Source organism: Carettochelys insculpta, chromosome 19 (genome assembly GCF_033958435.1).
Source record: "Carettochelys insculpta isolate YL-2023 chromosome 19, ASM3395843v1, whole genome shotgun sequence".
NCBI lineage: Eukaryota > Metazoa > Chordata > Testudines > Carettochelyidae > Carettochelys > Carettochelys insculpta.
In genome coordinates this window covers 3268988-3288148 of record NC_134155.1, presented here as the reverse complement: position 1 = coordinate 3288148, position 19161 = coordinate 3268988, and the positions used below count along the sequence as shown (strand labels likewise).

Here is a 19161-nt window from a genome sequence, read left to right as displayed (position 1 = left end):
CCAGTTAAGGGGGAACATGATAGAGGTCTATAGCATTATGACTGATGTGGAGAAAATAAATAAGGCAAAGTTATTTACTTGTTCCTGTAACACAAGAACTAGGGGTCACCAAACAACAGTAATAGGCAGCAGGTTTAAAACAAACAAAAGGAAGTATTTCTTCACACAGCGCACAGTCAACCTGTGGAACTCCTATCCACATAACTAACAAAACAGCTAGAAAGAAACCACCCATTTGGTTTCAGAAAGCTAGTGCCTTCCAGTAACCACAGCGATTAATTACTGCAGTATACGTTATCCTCTTAACTCTCACTGATTTCCCTCTACGCCAGGTCAGTTTCTGGCAAAAAAGGCATGTGCTACAACACACCTTTTTCTGGATAACGTCTGCTTTTTGGATCCTCGTGTTTTTGCAGAAACATTAGTATTGTGTCTGTTGGGAAGAAAAGCAACTGGACGTTAATTTTATTCTTATAAACCTCAAATCCTATTCTTAAAGGGATGAAATGCTCCTTAAAAGCCAGAGTGATTGGCTGATGCTCATGTGCTTTTATTTATTTATAATTAGTAAGAAACCCTCTCTCCACCCTCTGCAAGCTCTGAAAAAACCCCAAATCTCCGAGTACTTCAACGAGTGGCTTGTATCGTTATATGACGACATTCACAGGAGCAATGAAACACTTTTCTTAAAGGAACGACTATTTATCATCTATTAGGTAATATCTGCGCTGGCTTGGAGGCCTTGTGCATTACTATGACATGATACGCTGGGCATAGTGGTGAGACAATCCCTTTGAGTTGGTCTACACTGCAACTGGACACCCATGGCTGGCCCATGCCAGCTAAAATGGGCTGATGAGGCTTGGGCTAATGAACTGCAGTATAGATAATTTGGGCTCAGGTGACAGCCTGAGCTCTGGGATCCTCTCACATCGCAGGGTCTTAGAGCTCAGGCCCAGCCCCTTGGCTTGCAAGGTTCTGGGCTATGTAAGCTGGCAGGGGCCAGCCAGGGTCTTTCAGCTGCAGTGCAGATATACCCTTCTGAGGAGGGCCTTTTGTCACCGTGACATAGCCCCTTCTTAGCTGATGGCGGAGCATTTCTGTAGGCTCTTAAAGGAAGCCCACGTAGTCAATACAGATAAGCCCAGGTACAGAAAGGAAGCAGTGGCAGATGAGGCAATCAAAATGTGGATGATGGTCTGGTTTGAAATTAAAATCAGCAAGGACACACATGTTTAGGAAGTGGAAAGACTAAGTTACCACGTACCTTTAGATACTCTATGCTAAGCTCAGCATACCAGACACTCACTCAGCCCACATTTAAACAACTCTCTTGAAGGCTCCCGAACAAAAACCAAACTCAAGTACGAGTATGTCAGCTTACCCTGCCAAACCCCCTTTGTGCCCAGCCTTCTCTTTCAGGCTAAGCTCACAGAGCAGGAGATGCTACTGCAGCAGTACTTAAAACACAGGCAGGCAATGTAGGACTCACAAGACCAGATCCAGCCCTTTAAGATCCTGCCCTGCCCTGCTGGGACTCTCAAGCAGGGAGCAGCCCCATGCCGCTCAAAGCGACTGGCCAATTCATGTGCATCTCTGCACTGAGGGTGGGTGGAGAGATAGGCTTCATCTGCTGCCAGCATCCCCAGCACAATCTCACAGCTCCCATCAGGTGGTTTCCATTGAATGCCCCTCCCACCACATTCACTCGGCTCCCTGTGGCCAGAACCACCCAGTGGGAGCTGGGAAATGGTGCTGCAGGTGGGGGCAGCCAATGGGAGCTGAGAGAGAATGCTGGGTGCAGGAGCAGTGCATGGAATCTTCTCCTGCCCCCTCCCCTGCTGATTGATGCAGAGGCACATGGAGCAGCTAGCTGCTGGCATGGCGCCTGCCTGAGGGTCCCGCTGGGCTGCTGGCTGGGAGTCACCTATGTAAGCACCTCCTGGCCATAGCCTGCCTCTGGCACCTCACCCTCTCCTACAAACCCAATTCCTTATCCCATGTGCGGCACCACCCACACTCTCTGCACCCCCCTTTTCCACAGGTCCCTACTTCCACACAGGCCCTGCACCCCCCCACCAGGCCAGAATCCTCTGCAGCACCCATACCCCTGCTCCAACTGTGCACTCTCTGCTGCATCCCAATTCTCTGCCCAGGATCCTCTGCCCAAACAGTCTGCTCCCTGGTCAGAACTCCTTCCAGGGCCCTGCACCCCTCTCCTACAACCCTCCGACAGGCCAGAATCCTCTCCTACGTACATACCCCTCCCTGCCTCTGCACCCCCTCCTACACCCAAACCCTCTCTCTGATCCCCACATCTGCTTCTGCACCCCAGTCCCCTATCCCACGTTACCTTCTGCACCCATCTCCATCCCAGACCCTGCATCCCCTTTCATAGAGAAGTGCAGCCCTTGACCCCTTACCAAAATCTTGAAGAGATGCCCCACCCCCACCATCAAAAGTGATTGTCCACCCCAGCTTAACACACAGTAAAACAATGGTGAAAAAAGAATTACTTACACATACTTGCTAAATTTTAAAAAGCACAAGCTTTCACAAGACTCCTAGGACACCCCATCATTTCCCACCTCCTCTTTCCTGCAAGCTGGCCCAAATTCATACGGCTGGCAATCTCAGCACTACAGGATCTTCACTTGTGCTATGGGCCATCTGTGAACACTGAGAAAGTGAGAATTAATTCGGACTCCTGCCAAACACTGAAATGAAGAGTCTAAGGAAATTCTGACACAAGAGTAAGTTCAGTTGCAGCAATATGCTGTCTACAGCTTCAGGAGGAAAGCACAAAGGTGCAGCTATTGTACACAAAAGGGCCTCTCCACAACTGGCTTTTCTGAAGCTGAAAATTCTGCTCAGAGGCCGTTTACAATACAGGGTAGCCAAGGTAACTGCTTTAGCTTCTCTCATCCGTCACTTGGGGCATGCCCTTTACCCAAGTCAACCTATACAAATGTGTCACTCAAACTGCATGTGGGGAGAAGACGACACATACTGATGGTATTTAACTGCACAATGTTACACAGCCTCTTGTTGTGAATGCCCAGCAGACAGATGTTTTAACCTAGATCCCTAAATCCCCATTCACTGTCTGCCTTCCAGTTCAGTAGACAAGGTAGCATGGCCTGGTCTTAGAAATACACAGTGTGTTTGTGAACAATCAACTTCACACCAGAAACTTATATTGCAAATTAATTGCGTTTACTGCCACAAGGTCTTATTTAAAATTCACTCTGTTTGGATTTTTTCATAATTATCAACAAGGAGAGAAAATGACTCAGTATATGAAGCTGGTTTGGTTAAGAAAATCAGAGCCGGACCACATGTTGACAAAGATAAAAATGGACCTCGTGCTGCTAAAGTAGCTGAATGAGGTTATACTAACTCCAAGCTAAACGACATTTTAAAGAACTTTACTCAGCAGCAGCTTTAAAAAATGTACACCACCTTACATCAGCTGTTCTCAAAGTGTGGTCCAGAGAGCCTGCGATCACCTGCTGCTACTTCCTCCTCCTTTCCAGCTGCTTCTATGGGCAGCCAAAGTCAGAACGAGGGGCCAGAGTAGCTTCTTCCAGGAATAAGCCCTGCTACCTAAGAGGAGGCAGAGAAACAGGGCCACACGCAGAGACTAAGATCAGGAACTGGGCAGCATATACAGAGAAAAAGAATTAAGCAGCAGAGAAGCATACGCAGAAGAGCCAGGGGCCCAGAGGATCAAGGAAAAATTGCCAGAAGGGGAAATCAAAGGAACAGGAAGTAATTTTTCCTAAGGAAAAGGCTGATGTCAAAGAAAGTTAAAGCCACATAAATACTCTCCTAATATGACTTTTTCAAATAAACTGCTTCCAAAGTTGCCACAAAGCATTTTGTGATTGCGAAGGAGATCAGGCTTGGGAGGGCAAGGTCTGCAAGACAATCTCACCAAGATCTGGCTACCTGATGAAAACATTTGAAACTCCTCTTCCATGTGATGCTGATTGCTCATGACTGCACGTGGCATTTCAGACTGGTCAACAGCAAGTGAGCGGTAACAGGTTGTATGAGGACTTTAGAAAGCAATAATAAAATACCACTTAGCACTAACCGTGTTTTAGATGTGTTTAAAGCACCGTGCAAACATTAACTCATTTATCCAAACACCCCTGTGAATTAGTCAAGTCTAATTATGCACTATGTATTATTTATTAATGACACCATCATGAAGCGAGAGTAGATACTCGCATTTTTTTCCCACTCACATCTTATTCCCTACTCTTCTTTCCTGAATGCTGAGTACATTCCTCTACTATTTGATTCTGCTCCTGTTGCCTCTGGGCTTCTTTGTTCCCACAACCACCACAGGACGCAAGTACCGCACAGTCACTCTGGCTCCACAGAGATTTGGGAGCCCTTGAGCGAACACGTCCCTCACCTAAGTTACACACACTCCTCTTTTACTTCTAGTATACATCATTTTGCAAGCTAGAATCATAGAATCCTAGGTCTGGAAGGGACCCCAGGAGGTCATCTTGTTCAGCCCCCTGTTCAAAGAAGGATCAACCCTAACTAAATCATCCCAGCCAGGACTTCGTCAAGCTGGGATTTAAAAACCTCCAGGGATGGAGATTCCACCCTCTCTCTAGGTAAGGCATCCCAGAGCTTCAACACCCCGCCTGTGAAACAGATTTTTCTAATATCCAACCTGCACCTCCCCCTCTGTAAATTGAGGCCATTGCTCCTGGTTTTGCCATCCATCACTACTGAGAACAGCCTCTCTCCACCCTCTTTAGAACCCCACTTCATGAAGTTGAAGGCTGCTGTCAAATCACCCCTCACTCTCCTCTTCTGCAAACTGAGTAAGTGGGGAGGTATAGCTCAGTGGTTTGAGCACTGGCCTGCTTAAACCCAGGGTTCTGAGTGCAATCCTGGAGGGGGCCAGTTAGGGATATAGGGCAAACAGATTTAAAAAAAAAAAAAAAAAAAAAAAAATCTGCCAGGGATGGTGATAGGTCCTACTGTGAGTGCAGGGGACTGGACTTGACCTCTCAAGGCCCCTTCCAGTTCTATGAGATAGGTATATCTCCATATTTGATCTAAATCCTTCAGCCTCTGCTCGTAGGTCATGTGCTCCAACCCCCTAATCATTTCTGTTGCCCTCCGCTCGATCTTCTCCAATGCATCCACATCCTGTCTATACTGGGGATGGGGGGAAGCCCAGAACTGGACGCAATACTGCAGATGTGGCCTCACCAGTGCTGAACAGAGGAGAATAGTGTCCCATTCTGAGATCTTGGAGAACTGAAGTGATACATACGGCTTTGTAAAACCCTCAGAGAGAAACCCTGTCAATGGTGTGCACTTCTACCTAAGCCAGCAAAAACAGATGCCCCTTTTGGTCTCCCCGTGAGAAGGGCAGATATTCCAAACTGCTGTTCGTGAAAATAAAGCAGAAGAGCCAAAAGTCAACACTGCCGTGCAATGACAGATATGTTGTAGCAAGAATGGATGTATTTCATTTAACACATCTATTGATTGTGTAATAAATTCACTCTATATGAATTTTTGGAAGACAGGGAAAGGGTAGCTAAAATGGCTAATATTCAACCACCAATATCAGCAAACAGCACTAATTTAATCCACATATACTTCAGATATGTGATACAAACAAAACATTCACTCACATGCTATACTGCCAGTTTAAAGAAACACATTAGTTCCTTCTCTACTGTGTTAAGATACAACTCCTGGTCAATTTCTGTAGAACCTCCTAGTACCACATTTTCCAAAAGTAAATGCTGAGCAGACAGGGCTCTTTTCCTCTTTGGCCCCCACTTTCAAGGAGGTTTCTAAATGGTTAATCTTTGTCCATTAATCATTAAGGATGCTGCTTCTTTTCGACAGAAAACAGTGCTACAAAAAAAGACAGCAATTTTTTTGCTTACCTTGCAAAAATGTACTAATAGGCAAGCAGTACAAATTTGTCTGTTTAACTTGAGAACCTCAGCGAAGCAAATTTTCACAAGTCAAGTGCAGACATTTATCAGTTAGGCTTAGGGTCACTACATAAGATGGGAACACAATCACATTTTAAAATCAAAAACCGTACTGAGGAAACAGAACAACATTTCCTCTAATTTCTGGTCTTCTAGCCCCTTAACTACTGAGACTTGTTACATGATCAGCCGTAACCTCAACCTATCCACAGCCCCAAACAACTCATTTACCTGTCCAAGGAGGCTGAAAACTACTCCTGACTTATCTGTTGTGGAAGCATAACTTAGCATTAAATGGGATTTTCAAAAATTCTGTGCATTGTTTAAATCTCCTTTCATCCAATGCTGCTAAGAATTTTTAGAAGTCTGATTTCCTTTTAAAGCTCAGAGTCAAAGGAGCTGCAGAAATAATGAAATTCTAATAATTCATGACTGTGAAGGGCTCAGATGAAGCAAAAAGAACCAGCCCAATTTCCAGTAGTGCCTTTGGAAATCCTGTTGCTTTTGAGCCTGCCAGAAGAGGTGTCAGAAGGCTAAATGGAGCTGAGGTTCTATGCATCCAGCACTCTTGCTGTTGAAATTATTAATGTCAATTACACAGCAGCACTATTAGTCCTACAAGAACCAACTGAACTATGCATTCCAGCCTGTACTGCCAAACTAGCACTTGTACCAGCAGATACTGGTCAACTTTACTCAGGCCAATTGCAATCCGGATGACAGCACAATCCCTTATGCACCACTGGCAACAATTCTGCATACTACTGGCACATTGGTTGGGATTGCAGCATGCTCTAGGGCTCTAAGCCAACTGTGGGTAGGGAGCGCTTTTTACCCAAACTATTGTATGGAAATACATTGGAACTTTCCTCCCCTCTACAATTCATCTACACATGCATAATCAAACAAATTAATTCTCCATTTTGCACTCACACAAACTTTCCAGAGAAATGACAAATGTATTACATTGCCTAAAGCAGTAGATTATTATGCTGCATGAATGCCTTTGAGTACTTTGGATTTTGGAGAAAAAAAAAAAACAACAACAAAAAAACAAAGCTGAATCTGGAGAAGAGACTGCAGAAATTCTTGTGGGGAAACAAGCCTAACAACTTCTTCAGCTGCCTGATTAGCACCTCACTAAAGCAAGCGTCAATCATTAATGAAAAACTGGGTTTTTTCCTTCACAACTGAATGTGTTAAGCTGCTAACGTCAACGTTTACTTACCTTCAGTCTCAACCCAAAGGAAGCAGTTGTCTTTCTCTACAGAAAATTGCAACAACTGTTTATCCCTACAGTATGAAATCAGTAATATGGTCAAACTACAAGAACCACCTCTCTAGTCCAGCACTCTCCTGTCCAACAACATCCGTAATCCAGAATGATTTTAGTTAGCTGGATGACCACTTATCATGGGCGTGACCAAGTTTCTCTTGGTCCCATAAACTTTGTTTACAGCTACCAGCCCTAGCTCTCTGTGCTGTTATTGAACTGTAATTTACTTCTAAACGTCTTGTAAGAGCCCAGTAAGTAGTGGAAGTGTTGGTAATGCTGCTAGACAATACCAACCTCCAGACATCATGTAATGTCTCTTGTCCAGCATTGGTCAGGGCCCAAAGGTGCCAGTTTATAGCGGTTGGTCAGTGGGGCTGGCACAGAGTTATTTTTGTGGCTGGTTTGGTTTGCCTTATTGCTCACATATCTGCACTAATGACATCATCACAGGATCTAACTACATCAACCACACCATCAGGGCTCATTGACCAGCACATCTGCTAATATGATATATGCCATCAAGTGCCAGCAATGCCCCACTGCAATATACATTGGCCGAACTGGACAGTCTCTACCTAAAAGAATAAGTGGAAACAAACCAGATATCAGGAATGGTAACATACAAAAGCCTGTAGGAGAACACTACGATCTCCCTGGACACTCAGTAACGGATTTAAAAGTAGCCAGCCTACAACAAAAATACTTGAGACTCCAAAGAGAAACTGCAGAGCTGCAATTTATTTGCAAATCTGACACCATCAGCCAAGGACTGAACAGAGACTGGGAGTGGCTGGCCAACTACAAAAGCAACTTCTCCGCTCTTAATGTTCACAACTCCACATTAGCTGCTGATAATGGGCCACACCCTCCGTGACTGAACAGACCATGTCAATTCTGGCCCTCCTCTTGACTGGGACTCCCAAGCCTATAAATTTAGACCCTCCTCTGGAACCCCCACTCAGGCATCCGATGATGTGGTCTTTGCCCATGAAAGCTTATGTTCCAAAATATGTTAGTCTATAAGGTTGCTTTTGAAGATACAGACTAACTCAGCTACCACTCTGATACTTATTAAGAAGGAAATCCCAGCCCGGGCTGTAAGTGGCCTGATTTTAAGCAATTTGCCCAGGTTTGGTTCTCTCAGCTTGGCCCAGAGCCTCTCAAAATATTACAGCCTCAATGAACAACTTCTCCATAGAATGATCACAGAGGGGTTATTTTCACACTGTGGGGAAAGGGTAAAAAGGTAAATTTCAAAACAAAGCAGGCATTACACTAGAAGGGATTCCATGTCACTCAACCACATCCTCAGACAGCCACACTCACAGCAACCCTGAAATGCAGAATGCTTCTCCTCCCATTTCTGCCATCAATCATAGGCCATGGTAGACCAGAAGATCTAATATTTGCCTATATGATTGCCAAGGAATGTTTTCAGAGCAAAGAGAACAGGAGTAATTGTTGTCTCCTTTTAATCCCCTCTCACATATGAGAAGGGGCGTGTGATAAGCCTGGGCTCTGCTGTGAACTGCAGGCCATGGCAACGTTCCCTCTACTCTTTTCCATCCACGCGCAGTATACATTTTTAATGCGCACTGAGGCATGTGTGAATGCGTACCACCAGCAGAGACAAAAACCTAGTTAATGAGCACTCTGCTGATCTGCTGGGAGGCATTTAACTCTCCTGAGTTGCAGCACAAGCACACAGCTTACCGGGAACACTGGCCCATGGATCTGATAATGGCTATTACAGGACACCAGTCAGGAAGAAACACAGAGCACTCCTTTAAAATTTTGCAACACAGCACTTCCCATTGGAACCCCCAGATCTCCTGATGGTGCCTTGTAGAAGACGACAGTGAAATGTAGTGGATAACAAGTCAATTCTTACTACAACCTGTCATTACCAGGACTTACCATAGCAATGCAATAGGTTGAAGTACTTAATATAACAGTAACCAGAATCAAAACAGTAAACACCCCAATGTTTCATATTGGCTAGGACTTCACAAGGCTCAGCTAGAGTACCATTATTTTCTCAGTAACAAATGTAAAGCATCCTCTAAGTTTACATCTCCCCACCCCACCCCACCCTTTTTTTTTTGGAGCTCTGTCACAGCGCTCTCTTTTTACAAATATTTAAGCTCTCTCGCTGCCACCTTCATGATCGAGTCAAACATTCCAACTAACTCTACCTAAAGGCCTGACATTACTGCCTCTCTGCAGTGCACATCCTCAGCCAGTGGGTCCCAAGCATGTCAAAATTCACAGAGTTTTTACAAACAAACTTGATATAATTTGCTAGCTCCTTCTGGTTTCTATGGACCATTCACCAGCTTCCACCACTTCTTGGCAGTAATATTACACTAATTACTCTCTCTGACGATAAGTATTTTGAAATCCTTAAATATTTTCTTTGCCAGTATCTATTTTTGAGCTAAGGATTCTCACTTGAAAAGTTCTGAACATCTTGCAAGCTTTTGATTTCTTGCCAGTTTTCTTGTGCTCTGACACCAAATTTCTGCACATACCTCAGAGTTATCTCTACTTTGCAGAGTGTCCATGTTCTGTTATGCCATTGTTTCCTTTGGGTTCCCAACACATTTAGAATAACTTCTCACACAATATTATTTTTGATGCATTTTTGTTCTAATTAAAATTTTTTCTTATGGCAGATGTTCTGTCTCTCGGTCTGAAGATATTTTTCCTTTTGCCTAGAAGGCTGGAAAGTTTGTTGGATAATGTCCTGAAGAAGTATTTTAATTAATGCAGCTACAGTATTAATTTATATGAAGGAAATAAGAAGAAACTGAGCTGTGGTGGATGAAAGACTGGAACTCTCCAGTTTTGAATACTTTCAACTAACTGTAAAACTAGGGACTGTCTTTTATATTCAAATTTGGCAAATTAACATGTGGTTTGAACCCAAATGGGAATTTTCTGAGTCACTATAGCGGCTCGTTTGCATACTTGGCTTAATCTAATTCTTGACCTTCCCCTCCCACCCCTCCACTCTCTGATTTGCTCACCTTGATCATTTTTTTCTGATTTGTTCTCCTTGCTTACTGTTTTTGGTTCTCTGTGCCTTAAATATTGAGTCTGTTCTGGTCTGGCTATGGTCTGAAGAAGTGGGTCTATCCCATGAAAGCTCACCTAATAAATTATTTTGCTAGGTTTTTAAAGTGCTACTTGACTGCTTTTTTTTTTTTTTTTTGGTAGAACTAGGGGTTAGCTTTAGTTTTAATGTCTAGGCAAGAATATTTAGTGGTCGTTGCAACTCTTCCTATATATACACACACACTGTAGCAATTTCTTTCGCACTTTAAAAAACTGGTCTGAAAAAGGAATCAGAAATCACTATGCAGGTGCTGAAGTATTTATTTCCATTCTAACTGAAATTTTAGCTGCGACTGCTGCACTACATTTAACTGCTTTGAACTACTACAAGTAAATCTCCCCCAGGGAAGGGTGTGTGTGCGAAAAAAAATCATAGACAGCTGTAAGATTATCTGCATTTTTAATGATATAAAAGTTACGCCTCATGTGAATCCCTCACAACGCTTTAACCTTCACATAACATTTGAAAGTCACCAGAAATGTGAAGGCTCAGTCAGAAAGAGCAAACATCATTATGGGATGTATTAACAGGAGTGCCACAAAGAGGAATTCTTCTGCTCTGCTCAGGCCTTAGCTGGAGCCCTGTGTCCAGTTCTGAGGACCACACTTCAAGAAAGATGTGGGAAAATTGGAGAAGGTCCAAAGAAGAGCAACAAAAAATGACTAAAGGTCCAAAAATAAGGCCTCCCTCCCAATTCTCCTATTCTATGAAAATAAAACAAAGTAACAAGCCTGACAATGATTCAGTGAAGCATTTTCCATTGGCTGACTGATTATAATGGCCTAAGGGGAAGTACAGAGTCAGCAAAGAAAGCTATGTGTACCTCATCAACAAAAAAGGGGAAAGGTACCATCTTCTGTAAAATGAATGGCTACCAGGGAACATTCTATTTAGTATGGAGGTTTATCAAATTCATTTGGAGTCTAAGTCTAGTTAAAGAACAGGTAAACAGCATTTGTATTAGTTAGTGTTAAGATGCATCAAATCACTATTAATTCCAACCTTCACATTATCCTTCAGAGTCAAAAATAACTGAGTTTTGAAGTGTCAACTGGGCTCACTGTGAGGGAGATACACAACAGCACAGCTGCTCCTCCGTGATCTCTTAAATAGGACTGAAGAACCCCGGAATATTTTATAGGTTGTATACACATAGGCACAGGAATACTCCAACCTGCTTAGTAAAAAAGATCATCCTTACTGAGAACTCAAACTATCATCAAAGAATAAAAGTCATAGGCCAAGATTTCATCACCAAACGAAACTTTGTCCCACAAAAGATAAAAGTAATCCAAACCTCTGTAAGGCATTTGACCTGTTTCTAAAAATGTTCATCAGGTGAAACATAAGATATCTGATGGCTGCCTTTCACTGCATTGTTTCAGGGCCATTTAAAGATTTGTTGATAATTTCCTTCTAAGCACTTATCAGAAGTGTGTTTTAGAGGAACTGCAAGAGCAAGTTATTTACAATTTTTCAGAAAATGACAAATTTATAACATTACTTAATACTTTACTTTTAATCCTTATGATAAGGGAAATAAAGTTTATTCAGACTAACAGGTACTCCTTGTTCTTCATCACTGCACTCCATTTCAATCAGTGTTCACCTCTAAGACATTACAGCTATGTCTACACAGCACCCCCTCCAGGGCCGCTGCCAGCAGAGCTGTGCAAAATGAGCTCGGGATTGCAAATGGTGTGCCATTTCCATACTCCCAAAGTTCATTACCGTAGCCCTGTGAGAGTTCAGCATCAGCAAAAGGGGGTGCTGGCACTGCAGAGGCCGTGTGAACGTGCCTCTGTTGGTTAAACCCCCTCCCATCGCCAGTCCCTCAAGAGGTGTAAGGGACTGGTGACAAAGGGGGTTTTAGCCAGCAGAGGCATGTCCACTTGGCCTCTCCAGTGCCGGCACCCCCTTTTGCTGACACTGAACTCTCGCGGGGCTACGGTAATGAGCTTCGGGGGTATGCAAATGGCATGGAAGCCCATTTTGCACAGCTCTGCTGGTGGCAGCACTGAGGGGAGTGCTGTGTAGACCCAGCTGAAGTCTATTGCACTGTTTCTGTGGAATTTAATAACCTTTATAATCAAGAATGTTAACAACAGATGAAAATTAAATGAAAACCATTAGCTTATGCTTGAGACTGGTGAATTTCTCAATGCCACCAGAAATCTCAAGGGACACTGTGGGCTGCCTGTATGTTATCACCTGTCTATAAACTGTATTCTTTAATTTCCTGTAAAAGCATTTCATGTAATATTTTGTTACAACACAAGATTATCTTTAGGAACAGGTATCAGATATTTCCGTGAAATATTGCCCCCTTGTGTCAGCCCATGGTTTACCATCGCTGGGCTGTGGAAATCCAGTAAGTCATAGACGTCTGTTTCTTTGAAACAAGCCCTTTCTACACAGACTCAGGCTTGGTCTACATTAGGCAGGTAAGTTGATTGCAGATATGCAATTCTAGCTACAGCAATTTTGTAGCTAGAATCGACCTATCTGCAATTGACTTACCTGGCTGTCCTCACCCAGGAAGGTCGATGAGAGTTGCTCCTGTCGACCACCCTCATTCATCACAATAATGAGGATGGGGTCAACTGCTGACCCCTGACAGATCAATTTTGCATGTCCCTACCAGGCGCGCAAAATCAAATCCTGGAAGATCGACCCTGAATGGGTCAATCCTCCAGGCAATGTAAACATGGACATAGACTGACAGATTTAAGGTCAGAAGAACCATCCTGATCGTATAGCCTAGCCTTCTGCACACTGCAGGCTACAGAACCTCACCCTCTCCTGAAACAGACCCCTGGACTCTGGCTGAATTACTGAAGTCCTCAAATCAGGATTTAAATAAACGCTTTATGTTACAGAGAACTCACCAGTGACACCAGTTTCAATCTGCAAGTGAACCGTACCCCATGCTGCCAAGGAACGTGAACCCTCCCCAGGTCACTGGCTCATCCGACCTGGGGAAAATTCCTTCCCAACCCCAACTATGTTGATCAGTTAGTTAGACCCTGACCATGAGAGCACATGAACACATCCTGCTTTTGACGAAATGCCTAAAGAGCAACAGCTGCAACACCATTTTGGGCAACGTTGCCCCTTTCACCCTGTGTTCTTGTCTACAGTCCCACTAGAAAATGGACCTGGTGCTGTTTGGGGCCTTAACTCAATTCATTTTTGTTTTTCTTCATTTAAATCGTTGCTCTGGGGTGGGGCTGGGGACACGCGCGTCACTATGCAGGCCGACCTGGGGAGAGACGACTACTCCAGTCCTCTCTCGCTACAGCAGGCTGGGGACGAGTGAAGAGCACCTCTCCACCGCTGCTGCAGCTCCAGTGGGCACAGCCAGTGGAGGGGCTGAAAGTCCAGGTTCCTCCGCCCCTTGCCCTTCCCAGCCAGCGTGAGGAATGCAGCCAACCGTGTACTTTTCCCTCCCTGCTGACAAAGCAGAACAGCCAGCAATGCTCCCGTATGACTCGGGCCGGGTGCAGGGGAAAGCTTCATCTCCCCTCCTCACCCCCACTAAACGGTGCGGGTGGGGGTGGGTTGAAGGCTTGAGGCTGGGACAGTTCCGGACAGGTCTGTGCAGGAAGGCATGGCCCCAGCCAGCCCCTTTCACCTGACTGGTGAGTCTGTCTCTTTTCTGTAGGGTTGCATGAAATGCAATCCCATTTTCCCAGCACAGCCAAACCCTAAACTTGCTTTCAGTTACGATAAGAGAAAGCTGCATAATAATAATGATAAATAATACATTGAGATACACATCGTGTAGAACTGCAAGGGACCTCAGGAGGTCATCAAGTTCAGTCCCCTGCCCTCTTGGCAGAACCAAGCACTGTTCCTGACACATATTTTTTAAATCTACTTGCCCCAGACTCCTAAATGGCCTCGTCAATGATTGAACTCAAACCCTAGGTTTAGCAAGATAATGCTCAAACCACTGAGTTAACCCTCCCTCCTACTGAATTTGGTGGTCTTAGCTCTTACTGCTTAGGAGTTCTTCAACAGACAGACCACTGCGCACACAGATTCTCAAACTTTCTCAAATATGTAGTAGATTTTTAAGAAAGGGCAATGCAACCTCGTTTTGTACAGGACAGTAACAGAGACATAGCCGTGCTAGTCTATATACTATGAAAACAAAAAGCAGTCCAATAGCACTTTAAAGACTAACAAAATAATTTATTAGGTGATGAGCTTTCATGGGACAGACCCACCTTGATCACAGCCATACCAGAACAGACTCAATATTTAAGGCACAGAGACACAAAATGCCAACAATGCCCACATGCTTTGTATATTGTACAGACTTCAAAGTCTCTTAGACAAAGAATTAATGGGCATAAAACAGACATAAAAACACTCCTGATTCACAAACCTGTCAGCTAGCACTTTAACGGAGTGGCCATTCTGTTAATGACCTGAAAGTCTGTGATCTGTGGCTATGATCTGAAGAAGTGGGTCTGTCCCACAAAAACTCATCATCTAATAAATTATTTTGTTAGTCTTTAAAGTGCTACTGGACTGCTTTTTGTTTTGATAGTATATAGGTTAGCATGGCTCTCTCTCTATTACTGAAGTCTCTGTTTTACTGAAAAGGAACTTTCACAGCCATTTGGAAAGAGAGGCTGCTGAACTCTCTTTTATATTCAAAATTCAACACAACACGTGGTTTGAACTGGGATGACAATTTTCTAGCTCATTATAGGGGCTCTTTTACATACTTTTCTAATTCTTGACTCACCCTCCCTCCGCCCTCCTTCTGCCCGTCTGCTCTCTGATTCACTCACCTTGATGATAATTTTTCTGATTTGTCAACCTTGTTTACTATTTTTGGTTCTCATTTTCAGAAGCAGTTAAGGGTTTTAGTAATTCTGGTATGTGGATTTAGTTTTTTCTACACATTTACCATAGATAAATGAAAGGCAGGTTATTATTCTACGTCTAACGCTGACAGCCAAAAAAAGAGAAAGATTTAGTGGCATAAGTAGATCAGAAATTTAAAGGAAAGTAAAATAAAGAACAAAGGGGATTTTTTTTTCTCATGTACAGCAGTTACATAGTGAATATTCCACAAGAAATAGATAATGCTGAGAAAAACAGGTACTGCAATACACTCTACACACAACTGCAAGACAGCCCTTGTATTGGTCAGCTTCTAGATGGAGAAAGTACCATTGAATCAACTACAAAGACGGTTACACTTTCACCCTATCAAACAGGCATATGCTGGTGGTGCTAGCACAGAAAGACTGTTTTAAAAGTGTATTAAATAAAAAGTACAGAGTAAGAAGCACACAAACAACAAAAACTTAGAGAATTGTAAATTATCCACAAACACTTTCAACAGCATAATTTTGATACTGCAGGTGGCAATGTTTATACGTCACCTCAGAGTCATGATCCAGTACCCTGTGTTATTTCCTGTGTAAGGTACATTAAGGGATTTCATTTTCATTATACCTGGTCACTAATATATTTCAGTCTGGTCTGTGTAAATTTGTTTGCTTAAAAACTCTTCTCTCCAACACTTTACTAGCAAAAACTCCATTGGATTTTTAAAGAGTTACCATATTTCAACTTTCAAAAAAGAGGACACCCCGAGAGGGAGTGTATCTGTCTGAGTATCTACTAACTCACATTGTATTATGTACTAAACCTAATAAACCCCTGATTATTTTGGGGAAATCTGGGCAGAAATGGTCCAACTTGCAACATTCATTACATTGAAATGAGAAGGAAGCACAAACAACTAAAAATAACCATTAATCAAAGCATTTCAGTGAAAATATGCTTCAATTACACAGTGAAATATTCTTCCAAATACAGCACAACTGAGCTGGATATATAGTAGCTGCAAAATTGACCTCAGCACCAAGGAATGGAAATGTTTAGAAAACAAACACAGATTCATTTGCTGCCCTGAGCCAATTCTTCCATATTGTCTTTAATTAGCAGTTTCAGCTACAAAACATCTGTACTCACTAGGAAACTGCCACAGTGGTACAAGCTAATTAGCCAACCATCCTGTGTCCTGTAGCAGCCAATGCTGGTTGCTGCAGAGAAAAAGACCATCGTCATGGCCTACCCCTTGAAGAATATTATGGAGGAGATTGTATCCCTGCCCACAGCTGTGCTTTGTCTTTATGTTCTGAAACATGCGATTAATGGCTCCTGTCAGCTTTGTCCTAGGCACTATAACCGCAGACATTGTCCTTGTTCTTTTACCATCGGTGAATATGCATGGTTCATCCAGATTATTTAATAAAACCTACTTTCGAAGGTGCTCATGCTCTTTCAGGAACAGCTCTGTTCTTCTATTGTTCACGCCCGACCCACTTTTATACGACCTAAAATTTAAAAAAAGAAAGTGAAAAACACTTTTGCCAGAAACACTTTCCACAAGGCATTATTTAGTGATCTGCTTGTATGTTAAATTTGGTTATTCCTAACTAACCAAATGGAACATAATGTAAGAACATAAGCATGATCATTCTGGGTCTGAGCAGTGTCATCTAACCCAGCATCTGTCTGCCAACACTGACCAGTGTTATTAAAATTAGTTTTTTACACTGATATATTCTTTTCAGATGATATAGTGTAAGTGTTTTATCCTACCTTAAATACATAAAATTTTCCAAATGCAAAATGGAACCCAATCTTAACTAGAGATTAACTACTGTAATAAATCAGTACACACAGCTTCTCCCAATTTACCTAGGGTCCATATAACTCATTTCTGAGAGATGTTATTTTCTCATTCTGAAGCATGTTCTAGCTTCCCTTCTCTTCAGGGAAACATTCTGAAATGTACACAGGATAGACAAAGGCAGATGCCCTCTGCTGGTGTTTCAGAGAGGCTCACTAAATGGCTGTAGAAGGAAAATAAACTTCCAAATTCACAAGTGCGGTCTTAAGTATATTGCAAACACTTGGGACTTGTTTTTTTAGAGATTCATTGGAACACAGTTCTGGACTTCCCCCATTCACTGCCACTAAAATCAGATTTCTGTCACTGATTTCAATGGAAATGGTCTGGGACCTGTATTTAAAAGCAGTTCTGGTTTACTGCTTTCAGCAAAGTTCACATGAAAACATAATCTTTGCTCCTAAAGGCAAGAAATGCTCCTGCTTCAATCCCCCCCAGCATGTGAAAATAAAATGGTTGTGGAGATTTGTATTGTCACAAAGACTTACAGCTCAAGATGAGGAATACAGAAAAGCAGAAGCACTCCTACAAAACAGAAGACCCTATATTTTCAAGCAAAGAGATCCAAGATTAAAACTATGGATCAGAGACACACAAAATCAGGGCACTGGAGATAGGTAGAAGCATTTCTCAAAAAGGTTTTATGAAACTAGCTTGGGGTAGGGAGCATTTTTTGGGGGCGAGGGCCAGGGCCACTGATATACCAAAATAAACAAACAAAGACCCCTCACTCAACTCACCTGTAGTCAGGGCCAGATTAACTCTTCTGGGGAATGAGGGTGTTAGATTTTGTGGGGCTGAGGCAGGAGAGTCAGTGTACGATGGAGTGAGGGCTCTGGTGTGAGGCTGGAGATGCAGGATGATGCTCCAGACTGGGGCTGAGGGGTCTGGAGTGCAGGAAGAGGCTCGGGACTGGAAGCTGGGTGTGTGGGGTCCAGGCAGGAGTTACCTAGCAGGAGGGGGCTCAAGGTTGTAAAGTGGTTCCTATGAGGGAGTTAGGGCATGGGAGGGGGCTCAGGACTGGAGCAGCTCCCCCTTGCGTTGTGGAGAAGCAGGTGGCTCAGTGCTGGCTGTGCTGCTCTGCATTTGCCTGCATGCATTGGCAGTGCAGGGACGGCACCTCCCCTGGTGCTCGAGGGGACATGACTACAGCTGTGAGGGGAGAAAGTGGCTCTGCGCGTTGCCACCTGCCGCAAGCACAGCCAGCTAGCGTGCAGTGGCTTTAGCAGCTGTGCACAAGAGCCCTGGGCTAAGGAGACCTTGCAAAAAGATCTAGCTTTTTGGTGGCCCATAGATCTTTCCTTGGGACCCCTCTTAGTCTAGAGCCTTGGGCTGAGACCCTCCTTTAAATGTGTATTGCTTTGTTTGATTTAGGAAAACACGCAGGCCACTCTGCTGGAAAGGAGAGCCAGGAGTATTTGTAGTGCTGGACCATTAAGCTACAATGTATAGCCTCATATACTCGACAAAATACTTGAAACGAGCCACCTCTGAACGATGAACTTTAAAATTATGCAAAATCTCTCAGAAAACAGGGTAATGGTTCACAGAAACAAGCTTCTGCAGTCAGGTCAAGAGCAGTGTTCAAGTCTGTGGCTATTGTTTACAGTCAGACTTACTCAATATCTTTCCGTACTGATCCCAAAAGATTCTCTCTTTCCCGTATTGCCAGAAAATTGGTTTTGGTTTTATGGAATTCATGTGTGTAATCCTGTAACAAAACAAGTATTTCAGCACCGCTAGACCTTGGCATGACAACACACTGCCAAGCAAAATCCGACTAACAGGTACCTGGGCAGAAAACTAGCCGATAAAAAGGCTAAGAAGAAGAATATAGGGCTCTTCTTCTACTTCAACAGAACACTTACTTATTAATGACCACAGTGGTTAAATTATACTACAATACTATTCACTGTAATCCCCTCCTCTCATTTTCACATACAATTAGAGTGGCCAGACCAGACCAGACCAGAGGTCCACTTAGCTCAGTGTTCTCACTTCAAAGGTGGCCAGCACCAGCAGCTGCAGAGGGAATGAAGAGAGCACAGCAATCATG

The 19161-nt window shown here is 43.4% G+C and overlaps 1 protein-coding gene across 2 annotated transcripts in view; it reads right to left on the bottom strand.

Annotated features, from left to right (window-relative positions):
• Positions 1 to 19161, bottom strand: part of GOSR1 (golgi SNAP receptor complex member 1) — a 68607-nt gene that overhangs the window by 37303 nt on the left and 12143 nt on the right. For both annotated transcript variants that reach the window (XM_075013858.1, XM_075013857.1), the window contains exons 5-6: positions 18725 to 18816; positions 16672 to 16746 (exon numbers count right to left, since the gene is read on the bottom strand). In XM_075013858.1, coding sequence (XP_074869959.1) covers positions 16672 to 16746; positions 18725 to 18816 — 167 coding nt within the window. The remainder of the gene's footprint in view (positions 1 to 16671; positions 16747 to 18724; positions 18817 to 19161) is intronic.